At 45.0% G+C, this 22,532-nt stretch overlaps 1 protein-coding gene across 1 annotated transcript in view; it reads right to left on the bottom strand.

The window, feature by feature from the left end:
• Nucleotides 1–22,532, bottom strand: part of LOC138946843 (molybdenum cofactor sulfurase-like) — a 32,977-nt gene that overhangs the window by 3,118 nt on the left and 7,327 nt on the right. The window contains exons 2-12 of the mRNA XM_070318248.1: nt 21,036–21,159; nt 18,411–18,487; nt 17,389–17,588; nt 16,171–16,287; nt 14,961–15,494; nt 14,042–14,204; nt 12,653–12,743; nt 6,254–6,399; nt 3,289–3,447; nt 2,735–2,844; nt 187–291 (exon numbers count right to left, since the gene is read on the bottom strand). Coding sequence (XP_070174349.1) covers nt 187–291; nt 2,735–2,844; nt 3,289–3,447; nt 6,254–6,399; nt 12,653–12,743; nt 14,042–14,204; nt 14,961–15,494; nt 16,171–16,287; nt 17,389–17,588; nt 18,411–18,487; nt 21,036–21,159 — 1,826 coding nt within the window. The remainder of the gene's footprint in view (nt 1–186; nt 292–2,734; nt 2,845–3,288; nt 3,448–6,253; nt 6,400–12,652; nt 12,744–14,041; nt 14,205–14,960; nt 15,495–16,170; nt 16,288–17,388; nt 17,589–18,410; nt 18,488–21,035; nt 21,160–22,532) is intronic.

The raw sequence follows: 22,532 nt of genomic DNA on the forward strand, positions 1-22,532 counted from the left end.
GTGTGTGTGTGTGTGTGTGTGTGTGTGTGAGTGTGTGTTTGTGTGTATGTGATCATACTTAGATCTCCGTCTCTCTCTCTCTCTCTCTCTCTCTCTCTCTCTCTCTCTCTCTCTCTCTCTCTTTCTCTACAATACCGAACTACAACAGAAATGGACAAAAAAACTACACATATCTACTGTAGACACCTTTCCCCCTCTCCAAGCAGCGAGAGTAGTGAGCGGTTCCCGGCTTTTCTCCCCTGAGTCCTGGTTCAGACAGATCATCCCACACCGGCTGCACTGACCCTGACCCTGTAGCATGAATACATTATGTTGATTTAAGGCTTTTCTCCCCTGAGTCCTGGTTCAGACAGATCATCCCACACCGGCTGCACTGACCCTGACCCTGTAGCATGAATACATTATGTTGATTTAAGGCTTTTCTCCCCTGTGTTCAGGTTCAGACAGGTATGCATACTGCAAGAGTAAACAGTTTTATTTTTTTTTATTTTTTACAAACACTCTCTGCAATCCAGGAAAAGCCTGATCAACGGTACAGAAAAGATGAAAAAGTTAAATTCGACCACTGTCTTCCATTTACAATGACGACCCAACAATGGTTGGCGCAAATTAAAAGCAAATACGATGCACTGCTAGGGCATTCTGATAATCATCGGTCCACGCTATCGCTACTGTCTCTCTGATAGAGTGCATAATTACTGCGCGGAATCTATCAAAACAAGTTATCTCCCATATGTTTTTCGCAAATGTTTCTGAGAATAGACGAACTGAGACGAAAGTGATTGCAGATTGGCCGACTTCGGCAGTGATCTCCGTTCTGTTCTTCACAGTTATGATAAAGGCATCGTTCTAAGGTCAAAACAAGACGAAATGTTGAGACTGCTGTGGGAAGTAGACCGTGATATTGTTGCATCACTCCCAACTGGGTACGGAAAAAGTATCATCTGCTCCGCAGCCAAAGTTGATTATCACGTGACACTTTTGCCATATTTAGAGTTGTTTGCACAGTAAATACACCCGCGAAAGATAGCTCGCTTGAAACTGTCTTACATATCAATTCCTTTGTAATTTAAAAATTACACAACACCATGAAAAATCATTATCGACGATCGCGAACCTGCTTATATCAATAACACATTACGAAAAGCTCTAAATATGTAAAAAATCGATTTCTTACCCACAGAAAGAAAACCAAGGCATCCTGTCATGGATAAATGAGACCCGAAGGGAAGGAACTCATTTGACCTGAGTTCAGGATGCTGCTAGGGGTGCTTGCTTTGGCAACCATTAGTTTGGCAACTAAAAACTCGACCCCAAACCTTTGGTTCGTGAAATCCATTCTGTTGGTATAGCAAAGTCGTAAATAACTAAGGGATCGCCATAACTCGCTTCCCCAGTAATAAGAAAGGGTAGAATTAGAACAAATACTCTATTATCTGTTTGAAAAACAAATATTTGCCTTTGTCATGTATAAGAGACGCTGAGCGTTGCTTATTATAGACTCGCCCATTGTGGATTGGTCACTACGGACAAAAAAAAAGTCAAATTCCACCAGACTACAGTAACACCGCGCATAAATCGATTGAACATTCGATTTCCCTTTGTTGAGCCATGTGACGTCAGAGGCCGACTTCAACTCATATTTAGGTGGCTGGCCGAGACTACAAAAGGGTGCGTGTTTGTGTTCGTTCAATCGTAAAAAGTTAAAGGCACAGTAAGCCTCCCGTAAACCATCCCAGAGCTCCCCGAGCGTCTAAATACAGTACAAGCATACTTCCATTTGAACGTTTACCGAACGGGAACATCCTGGCTGCTTTCTGTCGAGCGTGAGACATTTTCAAAGAATTTATTTTCGTAGACTTGTTCGTTAACAACAACGGCGCCTCGTTTTTGCGCTAGACCTAACTTTTAAAATCTAAATAATAAATTGACAGCTTGTTACACAAACATTCTTTAATCATAAAAGAATTCGTTTTTCATCAAGACAAGATCAGAACAATTCGAAGTTGTGAAAGTTTAAAAAAAAGAAAAGCCCGGAAGCAGGGTCACGCAAGGGTCGTAGCAGACGAAGGTTTATAAGTGCAAATCGCCGTTCCTCTCAACAGTCAAAAGCCATCGCTAGAGTTCTTGTGAACCACAGCCGTTGTTTCGTGCATAAAAAACGTGCTATTGTAGATAAGCTCACATCGAGTCGCATTCATGACTAACTGACGACTGCATTGTGAAAAAGGAAAACTGGATCACACGGGTTCACAATGGCTCAGGGGTAAGATAAACCACGCAAAAATAAATTCTTTGAAAATTGTTCGCTCTTTACGGAGGGCACCTAGGATGTTCTCAATTGGTGAGTGTTTAAATGAAAGGGTGTTTGTACTGTGTGTAAAAGCCTGAGCGTATCTGAGATGGTTTACGGGAGGCTTACTCTGCCTTTAAAGGAAATATAGCTAAACGGATTGATAGGTAAATGTTATTTGTATTTTTGACCAACACATAACATTTGACGCAGATCTCGACAGTCATTGTTTACCCCGATCGCTAGCGCGGTTTCGGAGAACAACTGTCTGGATATGTCCAAAATGTCAAATTCAGATGTGGATGGAGCAGTGGATGCTGGGACGGGGCGGTGTGAGAGCACACCCGGGGCAGGGAACAGGTGTCAGGACAGCAAAAAAAAAAAAAAAAAAAAAATACTTTGGTCAAAAATAAAAAATAAAATATGTACTGCACCACTGACCACAAAAGAGACATCCCCGCACGTGAGAGCTATCCAGCGGTCCTCGTCAAAGGGCAGACCACCGTCCACAACCAGGTTAGCTCGGAATCTGGACACCAGGTTATCCTCGTCTGAAAGACAGTCAACAAGACTGAAATACTTTTTTGTACATGATTATGATAATAAAAATAAATAAGAGTGGTGCTGAACAAAATTCAAGGGAAGTTTAAAGGAACTTTTCAGTATTGCTTTGAGATTTCTGTATTTTATTAGAGTGGGGGTTAAATGGGAGGGGGGGGGGGGGGGGGGCACTAAGGCCATATGGCGGAAAAGTTTCTTCTGCAGTCTACGACGTACATTGTTTTACAAGCGCACACACACACACACACACACACACACACGCACACACACACGCACACACACACACACACCCACACACAAAATCACACACACGCACACACATACACACACCCACCCACCCACCCACCCACCCACACACACACACACACACACCCACACACACATCCACCCAACCACTCACACACATTCACGATACTACACACAATTTCCTTTACCCAAAACGTGCGTGCTGTTGATGGATTGCTTAGAGTCTGCCTGGCCATCCTCCATGGTCTCGGTCAGTTTCTTCTGCAGCGACCGGACACTCTCACGTGAAATGACCAGATACTGGCTCTCGTTGGCTAGCGACAGGTGAGAAGTCTTGGGCTCATCACCTGTAACAATATTTTTTTTGGTCTACAAAAAACAACAACAAAAACGCCGGCATTTTGCAAGCCAGATTCATCCACGACTTTGAGACAAGTTGATGATTTGTATCATAAGTGTGTGCCTGTCTGTCTACTTAAAATACGACTGGGTGGCCGAGTGGTAAGGACTGGGTGGCCGAGTGGTAACGCACTGGGTGGCCGAGTGGTAACGCACTGGGTGGCCGAGTGGTAACGCACTGGGTGGCCGAGTGGTAACGCACTGGGTGGCCGAGTGGTAACGCACTGGGTGGCCGAGTGGTAACGCACTGGGTGGCCGAGTGGTAACGCACTGGGTGGCCGAGTGGTAACGCACTGGGTGGCCGAGTGGTAACGCACTTGCGCTCGGAAGCGAGAGGTTGCGAGTTCGGCCCTGGGTCAGGGCGTTTGCAATTTTCTCCCCCCTTTCCTAACCTAGGTGGTGGGTTCAAGTGCTAGTCTTTCGGATGAGACGAAAAACCGAGGTCCCTTCGTGTACACTACATTTGGGGTGTTGCACGTTAAAGATCCCACGATTGACAAAAGGGTCTTTCCTGGCAAAAATGTATAGGCATAGATAAAAAATGTCCACCAAAATACCCGTGTGACTTGGAATAATAGGCCGTGAAAAGTAGGATATGCGCCGAAATGGCTGCGATCTGCTGGTCGATGTGAATGCGCGATGTATTGTGTAAAAAATTCCATCTCACACGGCATAAATAGATCCCTGCGCCTTGAGTCCGAGTCTGGAGATACGCGCGCGATACAAGACTTCATATAACGCACTGTAAATGTAACGTTTCGTTTTGTCAATTACTAAACGTTCCAATAACCTACAATTCTTGTTATATGATTTCTGTAGACGTGGTTTTTTTTTAGCGAAAAGAATGGCCTAACATTATTGCCGAAAATGGCAATATTAGCTAGATTTAGAGAGAAGACCAAAGCCCACCACTTTCTCTTCGCCACCTCATTTCCTCTTGCCCGCTGGAATGCGCGCGCACAACGAAACTCATCAGTGCGTGTTAAAAAGTGTCGCGGTTTAGACTGGTTCAAAAAGGCATATACTAAATAAGTAGAGGTTACATGCCGAGTCTCAGTGATTATTAAAAATAATGGTCGAAGTTCGCGGATCATGAAAAATGCGAGCTTTAGCGAGCTTTTTCATGACCGCGAACTGAGACCATTATTTTTTATAATCACTGAGACGAGGTGTGTAACCTCTTTATTCCTCCTTTCTTCAGTTATTCAAAGAAAAGAGGAGTATTTTTGCGAAAGTTTGATCGAATTCTATTCACTCAACCAGTCAACCTGCGCAGGCGATCGATTAATGCGCGGTTGTATAGTTCCGTGCAAATCATTCCATTCTGTTAACACTTCTTGTCAGTTTTCCTATTTTGGACTAAAATCAAGTACACAGATATGCTGTTATTCTGCTGTGGCGGCAAAGGCAGATATTGTGTGTTCTGTATATGTTTTGGTATCGCTTAGGATAATGTTCTTTCGTCAAATGGGACTAGCAGACGAACTTTTGCACCCGTGTTCCAACGTTAAAAACTGTATGAAGTTCAGTTTTCTGGGGAAAATAGTGTATGAAACCGCTTTATGTTGTTTAAATTGATGAGATGTGTGCATTTGGTTGCGTGTGATCTGTTTATTAAATGAAATATTGTTGAAAACTGACCGTCGGATTGCAGTCTGTTGTCGAAGAAACTGAGTGAAAAGAAATTTGAAAGGGGAACTACGCTTGTCGCTAGACAAAGTATGAGAGTTACTTGCCTTGGGAATTTGCTTGTGATGAACGTTTGTGCACAGCAGATCTAGATTCAGAAAACAACCAAACTCATGGATTTTATATGGAGATTCATGTGTTCAAGCCTGTAGTTGTTAATTTAAATGCGGTATGTTTGTATTGTTTGCTCCAGAGATGTATGCTTCGTACATTAGAGCGTTCGGAACTTTTCAGTCGCAAAAGTAGTACCGACGCAGAACAGCTTCTCAACCCATCGCGCTATCGAGGATTCAGGCTGTTGCTGGGTCGTTATTTGTTTGGTTGCTGGGTGTTTATCGAAAAATAACTAGCTCTACAAGTTTACAGAGGTAAAGAAGCAGAGGGGGGAATAAGCCTATTGACACATCCATTCACACACATTCACGATACTACACAAACTTTTCCTTTACCCAAACGTAAAATGCAGAAATTGTTCTAGCTTTAAAATCTCAACAACATTACGACTGTGGGTCCGATAAACAAAGTTGAACAATTGAAGACGGGCGCAGTGGCGTGGTGGTAAGACGTCGGCCTCCTAATCGGGAGGTCGTGAGTTCGAATCCCTGTCGCTGCCGCCTGGTGGGTTAAGAGTGGAGATTCTTCCGATCTCCCAGGTCAACTTATGTGCATACCTGCTAGTGACTTAACCCCCTTCGTGTGTACACGCAAGCACAAGACCAAGTGCGCACGGAAAAAGATCCTGTAATCCATGTCAGAGTTCGGTGGGTTATAAAAACACGAAAATACCCAGCATGCCTCCCCCGAAATCGGCGTATGATGCCTGAATGGCGGGGTAAAAACGGTCTTACACGTAAAAATCCACCTGTGCTAAAAACATGAGTGAACGTGGGAGTCTAAGCTCATGAACGAAGAAGAAGAAGAAGAAGAAGAAGAAGAAACCGGTCCCCATCAAGACAAGGACAGCACAGACAAAGACAAAGTCACATGTTTGCCTATTCAGTCATTCGCTTTATTCAGTCCAGAGCATCGTCAAATAATGCTGCGAATGCTTGGCAATCAGCCCACCTGTTTGGGAGTCAGCACCAACGAGATCTTTCCTCTTGCTCTGCCTGCGGTCCTCGTCCAGCTGACGGAACAGTCTCAGACCGGGTCTCTCCAGTGTGTCACACAGCCACCCGGCCACCCCGTCACCACAGTCCACCGTGTTCACCCTGACAACACACCAAGTCCACCCCATTAACACAGCGTGTCACACGGCCACCCGGCCACCCTGTCACCACATAAGCACGGACAATAAACCAAGTCCACCCCATTAAACACAGCGTCACCGTGTCACACAGCCACCCGGCCACCCTGTCACCACATAAGCACTTACAATAAACCAAGTCCACCCCATTAACGCAGCGTGTCACACAGCCACCCGGATAAGCACTGACAATAAACCAAGTCCACCCCATTAACACAGCGTGCCACACAGCCACCCGGCCACCCTGTCACCACATAAGCACTGACAATAAACCAAGTCCACCCCATAAACACAGCGTGTCACACAGCCACCCGGCCACCCTGTCACCACATAAGCACTGACAATACACCAAGTCCACCCCATAAACACAGCGTGTCACACAGCCACCCGGCCACCCTGTCACCACATAAGCACTGACAATACACCAAGTCCACTTCATAAACACAGCGTGTCACACAGCAAACCCGGCCACCCCACCACCAAAGTCCACAACACACTGTAATAACCAGAAAGTCCTTCAATTGAATGTCCAGCTGAAAGTCTTTTTTCCACATACAAATCAGCTCTTACCATTATCACCGCCACAATCACCATCGCGGTGAAAATTGATTTTAAACCAAATAAATTAAAGGCAGAGTAAGCCTCCCGTAAACCATCACAGATACGGTCAGGCTTTTACACAAAGTACAAACACCATTTCATTTAAACACTCACCAATTGAGAACATCCTAGGTGCCCTTCGTAAAAAGCGAACAATTTTCAAAGAATTTATTTTTGCGTGGTTTATCTTACCCCTGAGCCATCGTGAACCCGTGTGATCCAGTTTTCCCTTTTCACAATGCAGTCGTCATAGTTAGTCATTTGAATGCGACTCGACGTGAGCTTATCTACAATAGCACGTTTTTTTTTTATGCACGAAACAACGGCTGTGGTTCACAAGAACTCTAGCGATGGCTTTTGACTGTTGAGAGGAACGGCGATTTGCACTGATAAACCGGCCGTCGTCTGCTACGACCCTTGCGTGACCCTGCTTCCGGGCTTTTCTTTTTTTAAACTTTCACAACTTCGAATTGTTCTGATCTTGTCTTGATGAAAAACGAATTCTTTTATGATTAAAGAATGTTTGTGTAACAAGCTGTCAATTTATTATTTAGATTTTAAAAGTTAGGTCTAGCGCAAAAACGAGGCGCCGTTGTTGTTAACGGAACAAGTCTACGAAAATAAATTCTTTGAAAATGTCTCACGCTCGACAGAAAGCAGCCAGGATGTTCCCGTTCGGTGAGCGTTCAAATGGAAGTATGCTTGTACTGTATTTAGACGCTCGGGGAGCTCTGTGATGGTTTACGGGAGGCTTACTGTGCCTTTAAGTAGATGTGCAACGCCAAGGCACTGCATACCCCAGCGAAAGACAAACCTCTCTCTCTCTCTCTCTCTCTCTCTCTCTCTCTCTCTCTCTCTCTCTCTCTCTCTCTCAACACACACACACACACACACACACACACACACACGAACACACACACACACAAGTTACACACGTACACACGTACACCCATACACACTCACTCACTCACTCTCTCACACACACTTCACTGTACACACAAAACACACACCCATACGCACACATAGACAGACGGACATACACACCTTTACAAACAAACACACATACACACACACATACACTTACGCACACGCACAAACACAAACCAACCAACCCACTCTCTCTCTCTCTTTCTCTCTCTCTTTATCTCTTATACAAACAGACACACCCCCACACAAACACACACACACACACACACACACACACACACATGTACATACGCACGCATGTACGCACGCACACACCCACAGACACACACACACACACACACACACACACACACATTGACTCACACAAATCTCATACACACAATACACACACTCATACGCACATACACGGTTGGCCTAGTGGTAAGGCGTCCGCCCCGTGATCGGGAGTTCGTGGGTTAGAACCCAGGCCGGGTCATACCTAAGACTTTAAAATTGGCAATCTAGTGGGTGCTCCGCCTGGCGGCTGGCATTATGGGGTTAGTGCATGCTAGGACTGGTTGGTCCGGTGTCAGAATAATGTGACTGGGTGAGACATGAAGCCTGTGCTGCGACTTCTACCTTTTGTGTGGCGCACGTTATATCTCAAAGCAGCACCGCCCTGATAATTATGGAAACAAACAAACAAATACGCACATAGACAGACGGACACACACACAGACGGACACACACACCTTTACAAACAAACACATATACACACTCATACAGACACAAACATACACACAAACTCATGCACACACACACACACTCCGGTTGGTCCGGTGTCAGAATAATGTGACTGGGTGAGACATGAAGCCTGTGCTGCGACTTCTGTCTTGTGTGTGGCGCACGTTATATGTCAAAGCAGCACCGCCCTCAGATATGGCCCTTCGTGGTCGGCTGGGCGTTAAGCAAACAAACAAACACCCACACACACACTGTACATACGCACGCACACACACACACACACACACACATATTGACTGACACAAATCTCACTACACACATAACACACACTTATACGCACATAGACCGGCACGGTTGGCCTAATGGTAAGGCGTCCGCCCCGTGATCGGGAGGTCGTGGGTTCGAACCCCGGCCGGGTCATACCTAAGACTTTAAAATTGGCAATCTAGTGGCTGCTCCGCCTGGCGTCTGGCATTATGGGGTTAGTGCTAGGACTGGTTGGTCCGGTGTCAGAATAATGTGACTGGGTGAGACATGAAGCCTGTGCTGCGACTTCTGTCTTGTGTGTGGCGCACGTTATATGTCAAAGCAGCACCGCCCTGATATGGCCCTTCGTGGTAGGCTGGGCGTTGAGCAAACAAACAAACAAATACGCACATAGACAGTCGGACACACACACCTTTACAAACAAACACATATACACACTCATACACACACAAACATACACACAAACTCATGCACACACACATTCACTCTCTCTCTCTCTCTCAAACACACACACACACACACACACACACACACACACACACACACACCAAGTCACACACACACACACTCACTCACACGCACTCACTCACTCTCTAACAAAAAACTTCATACACGCAAAACACACACCCATACGCACATATGGACAGACGGACACTCATGCACGCGTGCGCACGCACACACACACATACACACACACCACACACATACGAGTACAGACTCATGCACGCGTGCGCGCACACACACACACGCGCACACACACACAAATACACACACACACACACACACACACACACACAGTAACACTAACACATGTGCACAAAATGAACACAAACACACACACTGCGCGAGAGAGAAAGACCTACAGGGAGGCATGACGTCATGATGCATTAATTGACGTCAAAGACTTTCGACCGTGACGTATTCTTCTTACGCGAGCTTTATCCATAGACTTGGAAACTACGGAATTTCTACCCGTCCAAAGCGGCCTGGGGTGGCGTTTGCTGAAAAAATGGGGGCGCCTATTTTACCCACCGTATTTTTGTTAGTATGGTCCCCATTTTTGGTGAACTTCCATCTCCAACTGTAGCACGTAGCCGGGCACAACGAATCCTTCTTTATCATGTATTATTCGGTGTGCACATTTCTCAAATCGATTACAGTATAGCGTTCACGGGATACCTCCAGCTTCGCTGGGATAAATAAATAAATAAATTAAGTAGATGTGCAACGCCAAGGCACTGCATACCCCAGCGAAAGACAAACCTCTCTCTCTCTCTCTCTCTCTCAAACACACACACACACGAACACACACACACACACACATACACACCCAAGTTACACACGTACACACATACACACTCACTCACACGCACTCACTCACTCTCTCACACACACTTCACTGTACACACAAAACACACCCCCATACGCACATATAGACAGACGGACATACACACCTTTACAAACAAACACATATACACACTCATACACTTACGCACACGCACAAACACAAACCAACCCACACACTCTCTCTCTCTCTCTCTCTCTCTTTTTCTCTCTCTCTTTATCTCTTATACAAACAGACACACACCCACACAAACACAAACACACACACACACACACATGTACATACGCACGCATGTACGCACGCACACACCCACAGACACACACACACACACATTGACTCACACAAATCTCATACACACAATACACACACACATACGCACATACACGGTTGGCCTAGTGGTAAGGCGTCCGCCCCGTGATTGGGAGGTCGTGGGTTAGAACCCAGGCCGGGTTTGTTTGTTTGACTTTAAAATTGGCAATCTAGTGGGTGCTCCGCCTGGCGGCTGGCATTATGGGGTTAATGCTTGCTAGGACTGGTTGGTCCGGTGTCAGAATAATGTGACTGGGTGAGACATGAAGCCTGTGCTACGACTTCTGCCTTTTGTGTGGCGCACGTTATATCTCAAAGCTGCACCGCCCTGATAATTATGGAAACAAACAAACAAATACGCACATAGACAGACGGACACACACACCTTTACAAACAAACACATATACACACTCATACACACACAAACATACACACAAACTCATGCACACACACATTCACACACACACACACTCCGGTTGCATGGTCCGGTGTCAGAATAATGTGACTGGGTGAGACATGAAGCCTGTGCTGCGACTTCTGTCTTGTGTGTGGCGCACGTTATATGTCAAAGCAGCACCGCCCTGATATGGCCCTTCTTGGTCGGCTGGGCGTTAAGCAAACAAACAAACAAACACACACACACTGTACATACGCACGCACACACACACACACACACACACACACACACATTGACTGACACAAATCTCATACACACATAACACACACTTATACGCACATAGACCGGCACGGTTGGCCTAGTGGTAAGGCGTCCGCCCCGTGATCGGGAGGTCGTGGGTTCGAACCCCGGCCGGGTCATACCTAAGACTTTAAAATTGGCAATCTTGTGGCTGCTCCGCCTGGCGTCTGGCATTATGGGGTTAGTGCTAGGACTGGTTGGTCCGGTGTCAGAATAATGTGACTGGGTGAGACATGAAGCCTGTGCTGCGACTTCTGTCTTGTGTGTGGCGCACGTTATATGTCAAAGCAGCACCGCCCTGATATGGCCCTTCGTGGTCGGCTGGGCGTTGAGCAAACAAACAAACAAATACGCACATAGACAGTCGGACACACACACCTTTACAAACAAACACATATACACACTCATACACATACAAACATACACACAAACTCATGCACACACACATTCACACACACACACACACTCTCTCTCTCTCTCAAACACACACACACACACACACACACACACACACACACACACACACACACACACACACACACACACACACACACACACACTCACTCACACGCACTCACTCACTCTCTAACAAAAAACTTCATACACACAAAACACACACCCATACGCACATATGGACAGACGGACATGCACACCTTTACAAACACACATACACGCACACACATACACTTATGCCCACACACACTTACACACACACGAGTACAGACTTATGCACGCGTGCGCACGCACACATACACACACACACACACACACACACACACACACACACACACACACACAAATACACACACACCACACACATACGAGTACAGACTCATGCACGCGTGCGCGCACACACACACACACAAATACACACACACACACACACACACACACACACACACACACACACACACACACAGTAACACTAACACATGTGCACAAAATGAACACAAACACACACACTGCGCGAGAGAGAAAGACTACAGGGAGGCATGACGTCATGATGCATTAATTGACGTCAAAGACTTTCGACCGTGACGTATTCTTCTTACGCGAGCTTTATCCATAGACTTGGAAACTACGGAATTTCTACCCGTCCAAAGCGGCCTGGGGTGGCGTTTGCTGGAAAAATGGGGGCGCCTATTTTACCCACCGTATTTTTGTTAGTATGGTCCCCATTTTTGGTGAACTTCCATCTCCAACTGTAGCACGTAGCCGGGCACAACGAATCCTTCTTTATCATGTATTATTCGGTGTGCACATTTCTCAAATCGATTACAGTATAGCGTTCACGGGATACCTCCAGCTTCGCTGGGATAAATAACAAATCTTTCGATTCACTTGACTTACCTATCACTGCAGACCTTGTTCGTACACACACTGACGTCATCCGCCGTGTCAGCATCACCAACGTCAAGCGGTATAGTGTATGACGTCACACCTGAGAAAAACACAACAATCTCCCTCACACAAGAGCTTGGCATTCTTCTTTCGAAGAAGCGAATATCTTTTGAGATTTTCTTACTCTAAACTGTACCTTCAAATTGATTCTCTTTTTCCTCCCAGCTATTTCATCAAATAAACCAAGGGAGTGAAGCGCCGAGTTGCACAACAGACGGAAGTAGGTGAGAGTTACTCGAACTTGCATGGCTTCCGAGTACATTGACAATAGACCCTATCAGTATACCAAGCTCTCGCAAACTTTAAAGCATAACAAAGCTTGTTGTACGGCTATCTTGCGAGAGCTGTGAAGGCCGATGATCGTAGTTCTCGCGACTTTCGAAGCAAAGCAAAGAGCATGTCTCGCGGATATCTCGCGAGAGCTGTTCAGGTGCTGAAAGGGTCTATAATGAGTGCTTTATGTAGAACTTTCAAACTGGATAACACGGCAGTTCAAGTTAAAAGCCATGTGTTCAAGATGACGCTGAAATATTTTCAAAAGCTCGTGGTCATGTGATTAAAACCCCCACCAGGAGATTTAATCAGCAGCCAACAACAACGAAAAAATTAGTCAGAGATCAACATAACTAACCTCTTTACTAATCTTTGACATGATATCTTTGTGCGTGTAAATACTTGGCACATGGACAATAGTGCGGGTAAACAAAGTGGTCCACTTGAAAAAGTGCAGGCTTTCAGGGCGACACTCAGTAAAAGATATTGTCATCATTTTCACGAGTTAAGCTGGTCTGTCAACAAGCCACCAAACATCTTATACTGTCTCGATTGAACATTGGATTTCATTTCTTTGAGCCCTGTGACTTCAGAGTCCGACAAAAACTAACAAGCAGGCGGCTAGCCGAGACTACAAAACAGTGCATGTTTGTGCGCGTTCAATCGTAAAAAATTAAAAGGAATTCTAACTAAAATCGATTAATACATACATTTTATTTGTATTTGTGAGCAAAGTATGACATTTTACACAGATCTCCCAATCATTGTTCACCTTAAACCCTGGCGCGGTCTTGGAGGAACACCGACTGTCTCGATCTGTGTAAAATGTCATATTTTGGTCAAAAATAGAAATAACATACAGCACATACAGCAACAGAAAAAGTTGACGATAAGCGTCAGCCAACAGCAACATTCTTCAAAGCCAGTGATTACAAGCTCTTCACGCTTGACGCTAAACAAAAATCACCTCCGGTCTTGATTTTGATATCACTGTCTCAACAGACCAAAGCAGAAGATATCATCACACAGTCCGTTAATATCGGGTAATATCCGTTGAAAGCTCACCAGGGAAGGTCAACTCTAGCGTCCTTGACGCCAGGTGGATGACAGGCTTGATGAGACAGAGACGAGGTTGACGTTTCTGTCCCAGGGCCACCCCGCTCTCACTCACCACCATCCACAGCCTGTCATACAGCAGGCCCCGGTCCCCCAGCTCCCACTCTGTTACCTTGACAACGGAGATAGATATTAGTGTCATACAGGCACAAAGCTTCGCCTCTTAAGGACTAGCCTGAAGGATATGATAAAAAACAACTTCCTTTCCGTGAAAACGGTTCAGCTCACTATCTCAGAACTGACCAGGTATTACATGGGATAAAAATTAACACCGTGACTGCTTACTGTGGAAGGTTGAAACTTTTTTTTGATGAATGAATTTTGTAAAAAGCAACGAATTAATTCATCAAAATATTTGTACTTTGTTTTTATGACAAAACAGGCAATTATCTGTCTCTTAGCTTCCCTTTGCAGTTATCTTGACACCCCCCGCGGGTTAGGGGGAAGAATTTACCCTATGCTCCCCAAGCATGTCGTAAGAGGCGACTAACGGAGTCTGTTTCTCCTTTTACCCTTGTTAAGTGTTTCTTGTATAGAATATAGTCAATGTTTGTAAAGATTTTAGTCAAGCAGTATGTAAGAAATGTTAAGTCCTTTGTACTGGAAACTTACATTCTCCCAGTAAGGTCATATATTGTACTACCGTACGTTGCCAGCCCCTGGAGCAATTTTTTGATTAGTGCTTTTGTGAACAAGAAACAATCAACAAGTGGCTCTATTCCATCTCCCCCCCTTTCCCCGTCGCGATATAACCTTCGTGGTTGAAAACGACGTTAAACACCAAATAAAGAAAGAAAAGTTATCTTGACTACAAGTCACACTTAACACCAAATCAAAACACACACTACAAACAGAAAAAGATATTTACCCTGAATGCTCCACACGACTTGACTGGATAGAGAAAGATGTCTGTCAGCATTCGTCGCTTCTCAGAACACTGAAACCTCAACTGCTCTTCTTCGCTTTTCTCTGTCTCTTCTTGATCTCCCCTTGTTCTCGCATTCTCTCCCTTTGTTTCTTCATCATCTCCACTTGTTAGTTCATTATCTCGCTTGATTGTCTCAGGCTCTTTCGTCATTTGAACGGGTTGTTTTGCTGCGACTTCGCTTTCTGTTCCTTTTTCCAAACCAGTTACTTTATTTTTCTGTGAAGGTCCATGGATTCTCTTTTCAAGTGAATAATCAGTTGTCTGAAGGGCACTTGATTCCACTGGTGGTTTAAACCAGTCCGGGGCGGCAAATGCCGGTTTGTGAGCGGTGTTCATATCGAGGAAACATTCAGTAATGAAGTGAAGACACCTGGCAGCGTCTTCAAGCGACGACATGTAGCCAAAGGAGATTCGGACAGACCCTGTGGGTCTTCCGTCAATCAGATCTTTGTCATCACCGCACACATGACCAGCCTGAAAAAAAAATGAAACGGTCTATAAGTAAATTTGTTTGGTTCAAATGATTAAAGCAGCAACTGATGGGGTGGCGTCGAAGAAGGAATGTCTCACAACGTCGTTCAGAACATAATCATATTTATCTTAGACGGGTGCAGTGGCCTAGTGTTTAAGACATCGGCCTCCTAATCGGAAGGTCGTAAGTTCAAAACCCGGCCGCGTCCGCCTGGTGGGTTCAGGTTGGAGATTTTTCCGATCTCCCAGGTAAACTTTTGTGCAGACCTGCTAGTGCCTTATACCCCTTCGTGTGTACACGCAAGCACAAGACCAAGTGCGCATTGAAAAGATCCTGTAATTCATGTCAGAGTTCGTCGGGTTATAGAAACACGAAAATAGTACCCAGCATGCCTCCCCCGCAATCGGTGTATGGCTGCCTGAATGGCGGGGTAAAAACGGTTATACACGTAAAAATCCTCTCGTGCAAAAACATGAGTGAACGTGGGAGTTTCAGCCCATGAACAAAGAAGAAGAAGACGAATCTTGCCGGACACTACTTATTAATGTGATTTTTAATGATATTTTAAAAAGGAATACCAGTTTGTGAATTCCAGATGTCATGTTTGTGGAAATTTGCACTGTAGCCAGGGTAATAATTCTAATGAAACAAATGACAATTACAAACAGCTATACTTACATTCAGGTTGTCTTTGATTGTTTGTGAAGCAATACCCAGAAACATCTGACACGCCCCGATGTTACAGAAACATCCCGTCCTCAGGTGGATGTCGTGGAGCTGGGCCAGCTTGTCCACCTGAACACAGTCAATAGTAATGATAATAAAAATAACTGTAGTAATAATAACAACACTAATCTTCACGAATGAATCGCCTGAGCTGAACACAAGAGCTGACAGCATGAAATTTGAATTTGAGGATGAAAGTCATTTCAATGCTCGTTATTCTCTCAGGTGCCAGGAGAATAGTTCCGTATAACTCTCACTTACTCACGTCGTTAACATTTAGAGCGCTTACTTCCCTTTGTTCATAAGAGCTGACACGAATTTACAATACAGTTGAACCTGTCTATCATCGACCCTTCAAGGGACTGTAAAAGTGGTCATTACAGACAGGTGGTCACTATGGAAACGTGAAAATTACATAGCAAAAAAATTAAAAAAACACCAACAAACAAAAACAAACAAACAAACCATCAGGGATCCATTGGGGTTATGGTTGTGGGCAGGTGGTCGTTACTGAACGTAGATCACCAGGGGAGGGTTTGAATGTAAAATGTATCTACATACGTAAATATTGAACTAACAATGAAAAGACTGAGGACAATACCTAGGGGGTTCATCGATGTCTCCACGCCATATCTTCCATACAGTTATGTTATTACACATTAAATGTGAGGCTGATGAGTCTGCTGGAAAACAGTCAAATGCTGTGATATTCCCAGTCGAGTTCTCGTTCACGTTCAATGACGGATCAAGGGAGGCAAGCGCTCCGCCTATATGACAGCAGTTGAGTGGGAAGGCAGTTGCTCCCCTTGGTACAGTGTTCTCTGCTATTTTGGTGTTTTCTTCATTCTTGCCTGTACTCAATGTAGACGCCCACGAACACACACACGTACGTACGTACGCTCAAATACATGCAATCCCAACCCCAAACCCTACGAGTCTAGAACCTCTTTTTTCCGCTTAGTTAATCCTGGGGTACGTTCAGAATGTCATTTCTTGACGGAGTACTTTGAACACAAGCAACTAAAATATTATCACTCTGTATCAACTGCCTAAATAAATATTGCTTCTCTTTCATATAATTATTAAATTGCAGTAAACAATAATTCTATACCCCCCCCCCCCCCTTTGCGTATCCTTTGCGAAGTAAAGCAAGTGACACTAACAACACACCTCAGCAAAACCAATGTAGTCTCCGTTGGCTCTCTTAAGACTGAGGTTGACGATGGCTCCCTGTGTCGACCGGTCGTTGAAGCTGCCGCTGGTGTGGATCTCTGCCAGGACCGCACCGTTGCTGTGCCGTAGGCTGTTCAGGTTGTGTGCAAAGTATTGCGCAACAAGGAAGGTGTGCGATGATATTTTTTCCATTCCTCCTGAACAAAAATTTACAATGCATAATCATGATCACTTGCTATGTGATGCCCTGAAAGATCAATTACTAGACATTAGAAAAATATATCAAACAACAAAAACGAAAAACAAGTCACGTGAAGCGAAATCAATCAATCAATCAATCAATCAATCAATATGAGGCTTATATCGCGCGTATTCCGTGGGTACAGTTCTAAGCGCAGGGATTTAATTTTTTTATTAGTTTTTTTATTTTATGCAATTTATATCGCGCACATATTCAAGGCGCAGGGATTTATTTATGCCGTGTGAGATGGAATTTTTTGTACACAATACATCACGCATTCACATCGACCAGCAGATCGCAGCCATTTTGGCGCATATCCTACTTTTCACGGCCTATTATTCCAAGTCACACGTGTATTTTGGTGGACATTTTTATCTATGCCTATACAATTTTGCCAGGAAAGACCCTTTTGTCAATCGTGGGATCTTTAACGTGCACACCCCAATGTAGTGTACATGAAGGGACCTCGGTTTTTCATCTCATCCAAAAGACTAGCACTTGAACCCACCACCTAGGTTAGGAAAGGGGGGAGAAAATTGCTAACGACCTGACCCAGGGTCGAACTCGCAACCTCTCGCTTCCGAGCGCAAGTGCGTTACCACTCGGCCACCCAGTCCTACATTCAGTCAATCTGTCGAACTCACAAAAGCAAGAGCACTCATTCTTTCACAGCCCATAGAAATCAGACAGAGTTATTTTCGAACATCGCCTAATAGGATGTGGTTTTCAAATATTTGTAACGATCAAACGCATGCGAGTCAGTAAGAAAGATCCATACCTCCCAACGATTCCAGAACATTCAACCCATGCCTGAGTGCAACGATGTCCAGGTACGGCAAAGTTCCGTCTTCAAACCTGCCACAAACAACGCAAAAGTAAAATGATTAACGAACATCGACCTCGGAAGAAAAATAAGAAAGTGAAAAGGTACCATGAGTTCGCTCTTCGTGGCAAGGTATCAACAGAACATAAAGACATACGCGTTTGGAGACAAGCAAGCAGACTTACATTTTCACCTCGCAGGCAGACATTTTTTGCCCTGTGCTTCAACGAGCAATTTGTCATTACAAAGAACCCTAGAGGGGCACTATGTGGAGGTTGCATGCCAAGTCTCGGTGAATATTAAAAATAATGGTCGAAGATAGCGGATCATGAAAAATGCGAGCTTCAGCGAACTTTTTGATGACCGCGAACTGAGACCATTGTTTTTAATATTCACTGAGACGAGGTGTGTAACCAATTTATTCCTCCTTTTACAGTTTTTCAAAGAAAAAAGGTGTTTTTGTGCCACAGTTTGATTGAGTCCTAATCACTCTGCCAGTCTACCTGCGCAAGCGAGTGATTAATGCGCGGTTGAAGAGTTCAGTGAAAATCATTCAATTCTGCAAACACTTCACAGCAGTTTATTTGGTTTGGAATAAAATCAAGTAAATATGTATGCCGTTGTTCTGCTGAGGCGATAAAGGCAGATCCTTTTGTGTTCGTATCATGTCCTGGTATCGCGAAGGAAATTTTCTTACGTCTATTGAGTAGCAGACGAACTTTTGCCCCCGTGTTCCATCGTCAAATACTTTATGAAGTTCGGTTTTCTGAGGCAAGATAATGTATGGGACCGGTTCATATTTTTGACATTCAGGGATGTGTGCATTTGCTTGCCTGTGTTCTGTTTATGAAATTAAATATAATTGATAATTGACCGACATATTGTGTCGAAGAGGCCCAGTTTGTAGAAATCCGGAAGGGGAACAACTCTTGTCTCTACACAAAGTGTGAGAGTTACTTGCCTTGAGACCTTGTCTCTGGTACAACGTATGTTTCGATTCAGAAAACAACCGAACTCATGGATTTTATTTTGGATTTCGTGTGTTGAAACCTGAATTTGTTAAAATCCAAAAACAAAGAGACAGCCACCGTTCCAACAACTTACCTTTCTTGGTTTTTTTAAAATCTTAAATTTGTTAGATTAAATGCGGTATGTTTGTGTTGTCTGCTCCAGATATGTATATTCAGAAAATAACCATACTCATGGATTCTATATTGGATTTCGCGTGTTGAAACCTGAATTTGTTAAAATCCAAAACAAGGAGACAGCCACCGTTCCAATAGCAAACGTTCCAACAACTTGTTTTCATTTCGTTATGCAGCGTGCATGTGTGGCCGAGCATTCGCAGTTACACTGGACGAAATGAACACGACGTCAGCATGCTTATTTCGACCATGTGCCATGCTTTATACGTTGGTCTTTGTAAACTGAACAAACACACTCCATCCGTCGCTACCTCACCCACGACGCCTGTGTCAAGCTGGTTGTCTCCCTCATCTTCAGTCGTCTGGACTACTGCAACTCCCTTCTGGCTGGCCTCCCCGCCTCATCCATTCATGGCCTACAACGAGTCCAGAACGCTGCTGCCAGGCTGACGTTGAGGAAGACGAAGCGAGACCACATCACCCCCCCAACTTCGCTCCTTGCACTGGCTCCCTGTCAACACCCGAATCTCCTACAAACTGTCCACTCTGGTCTACAAGTGTCTCAACGACTCTGCTCCCGAGTACCTTCAATCCTCCCTGGACCTGTACACCCAGCCCTCCGACCGTCCCCTTCGTTCTGCTGCTGACCCTCTCCGCCTCCACATCCCTCGCTCGAAACTCGCATCTGCTGGTCAGCGTGCATTTCCCTCCGCGGGCCCCTCCGTCTGGAACTCCCTGCCGCATGAGCTTCGCCAGAGCCCCTCTCTTGACGCGTTCAAGAGTAGGTTGAAGACTCAGTTCTTCCCGTAGCTGGCTGCGACTTTCATGTTCGACGTGATGTGTTGTGCCCCAAAAGACATTCTTGTGCTGTGCTCTGGGAGAGGTGTTTTCTTTGTGCTTAATATTATTTTGTTTGGACCTAGCTATTGATGTGTACATTGTTGTTAAACAGTTGTTTGTTGTATGTTTATCAGGGTTTGCTAGTGTGTGATAGGGTTCGTGTCCGTCTGTAGATGTTAGTTTCTTTGTTAGTCCTGTGTTGACAACTCTTCGACAAGCGCTTAGAACTGTACCCACGGAATACGCGCTATATAAGCTTCATATTGATTGATTGATTGATTGACTATTAGCATAACAATTTACCTGTCCCATGCGTTAGTCTTTGTAAACTGAACAAACACACTATTAGCATAACAATTTACCTGTCCCATGCGTTAGTCTTTGTAAACTGAACAAACACACTATTGCCATAACAATCTACCTGTCTGACACGCTGGTCTTTGTAAACTGAACAAATATACTATTGCCATACACACGTACCTGTCCGTTACATTGGCCGTTGTTAACTGAACAAATATTGTTGCCATAAACATACTATTGCCGATACGTTGGCCTTTGTAAACTGAATAAACATAGTGTTGTCATAACAATCTACCTGTCCGATACGTTGGCTTTCAAAGCACAGAACCGCTCCCTGGCAGTGCTGGCGGCCACGGTCCCCCCGCCGTAGTAACGTCTGTCCAGCACCCAGGATGACCTGTTCCTGACCAACAAAGCTCCTGTAGAAAAGACATAGGTTGTAGTTTAGTAGGTGTAAATCCTGTGTACAGAATAACAAGAATAAGTGATAAGTGAGCCAATTATGATGATGATGATGATAATGATGATGATGATTGATGACGACGATGATGATGGTTGACGACGACAATTGACGACGACGACGACGGTGATGATGATGATGATGATGATCGTGGGAAGAAGAGGGGGCAGGGCAGGGCAGGGGGGGGGGGGGGGGGGGGGGGGGGGGGAGGCAGACAGAAAGACAGATCTACCTACTCACCAAATTGCGTTGATCTGGTCTGAGTGGTTGGAAAATATCGCGAGTTGTAAATTTCGATTTTTTTTTTTCAGCAAAATTTGTTTGTTTGTTTGTTTGCTTAACGCCCAGCCGACCACGAAGGGCCATATCAGGGCGGTGCTGCTTTGACATATAACGTGCGCCACACACAAGACAGAAGTCGCAGCACAGGCTTCATGTCTCACCCAGTCACATTATTCTGACACCGGACCAACCAGTCCTAGCACTAACCCCATAATGCCAGACGCCAGGCGGAGCAGCCACTAGATTGCCAATTTTAAAGTCTTAGGTATGACCGGGCCGGGGTTCGAACCCACGACCTCCCGATCACGGGGCGGACGCCTTACCACCAGGCCAACCGTGCCGGTTTTCAGCAAAATAACCACACAGCTGTTACCATATCTCAAAGAAGGGACCTTGCCAATGGTAGGTATACAAATTGTGTTCAGAATAACCAGAATAATTGATAAGTGAATGGTGCTGATGATGAAGATGATGATGAAGATGATGATGAAGATGATGATGATTGTGAGAAGAAGCGGGGGGATGCGGAGGTAGCAGACATATCTACCTACTCACCTTCAATCCATCCTTCCACTCATCCGTTCATATATATGTAACTCTGAAAAACTACCAACCACATACAATCCTATTTTGTTTCGTAGTCAATCCTACCTCCCAGATTCGTACTCCGCCTTTCCCTCCTATCCTACCCCCCCCCAAACCTCCCCACCCCCACACCCACCCCACACACGTCAATAACCACCAATATTGTCACAGCAGACGCACGGGGACAGAGAGACCAACACCAAAAGAGTTTTCATTAATTTCCTCGGACGGAAAAATTGTTGAGGAGCATCAAAGAAGGGAGGAGAAGAGAACCGGCGTCTGTGTTCAGCCACGCGTGAAAGTGATACGTCAATCAGACTCTTTGACACATCGTCCGCTTCGTTGATTCCCTGTCAAGCCCCAGAAAACACAGCCCTTGTTGTCAATGGTGAGGTTTGGAGAAACAGGGAAAACAGAAAATGAGACAATGTGAAAAGAGGGGAGGGGGGAGTGCGCGCGCGCGCG

This window comes from Littorina saxatilis, linkage group LG14 (assembly GCF_037325665.1).
Source record: "Littorina saxatilis isolate snail1 linkage group LG14, US_GU_Lsax_2.0, whole genome shotgun sequence".
Taxonomy (NCBI): domain Eukaryota; kingdom Metazoa; phylum Mollusca; class Gastropoda; order Littorinimorpha; family Littorinidae; genus Littorina; species Littorina saxatilis.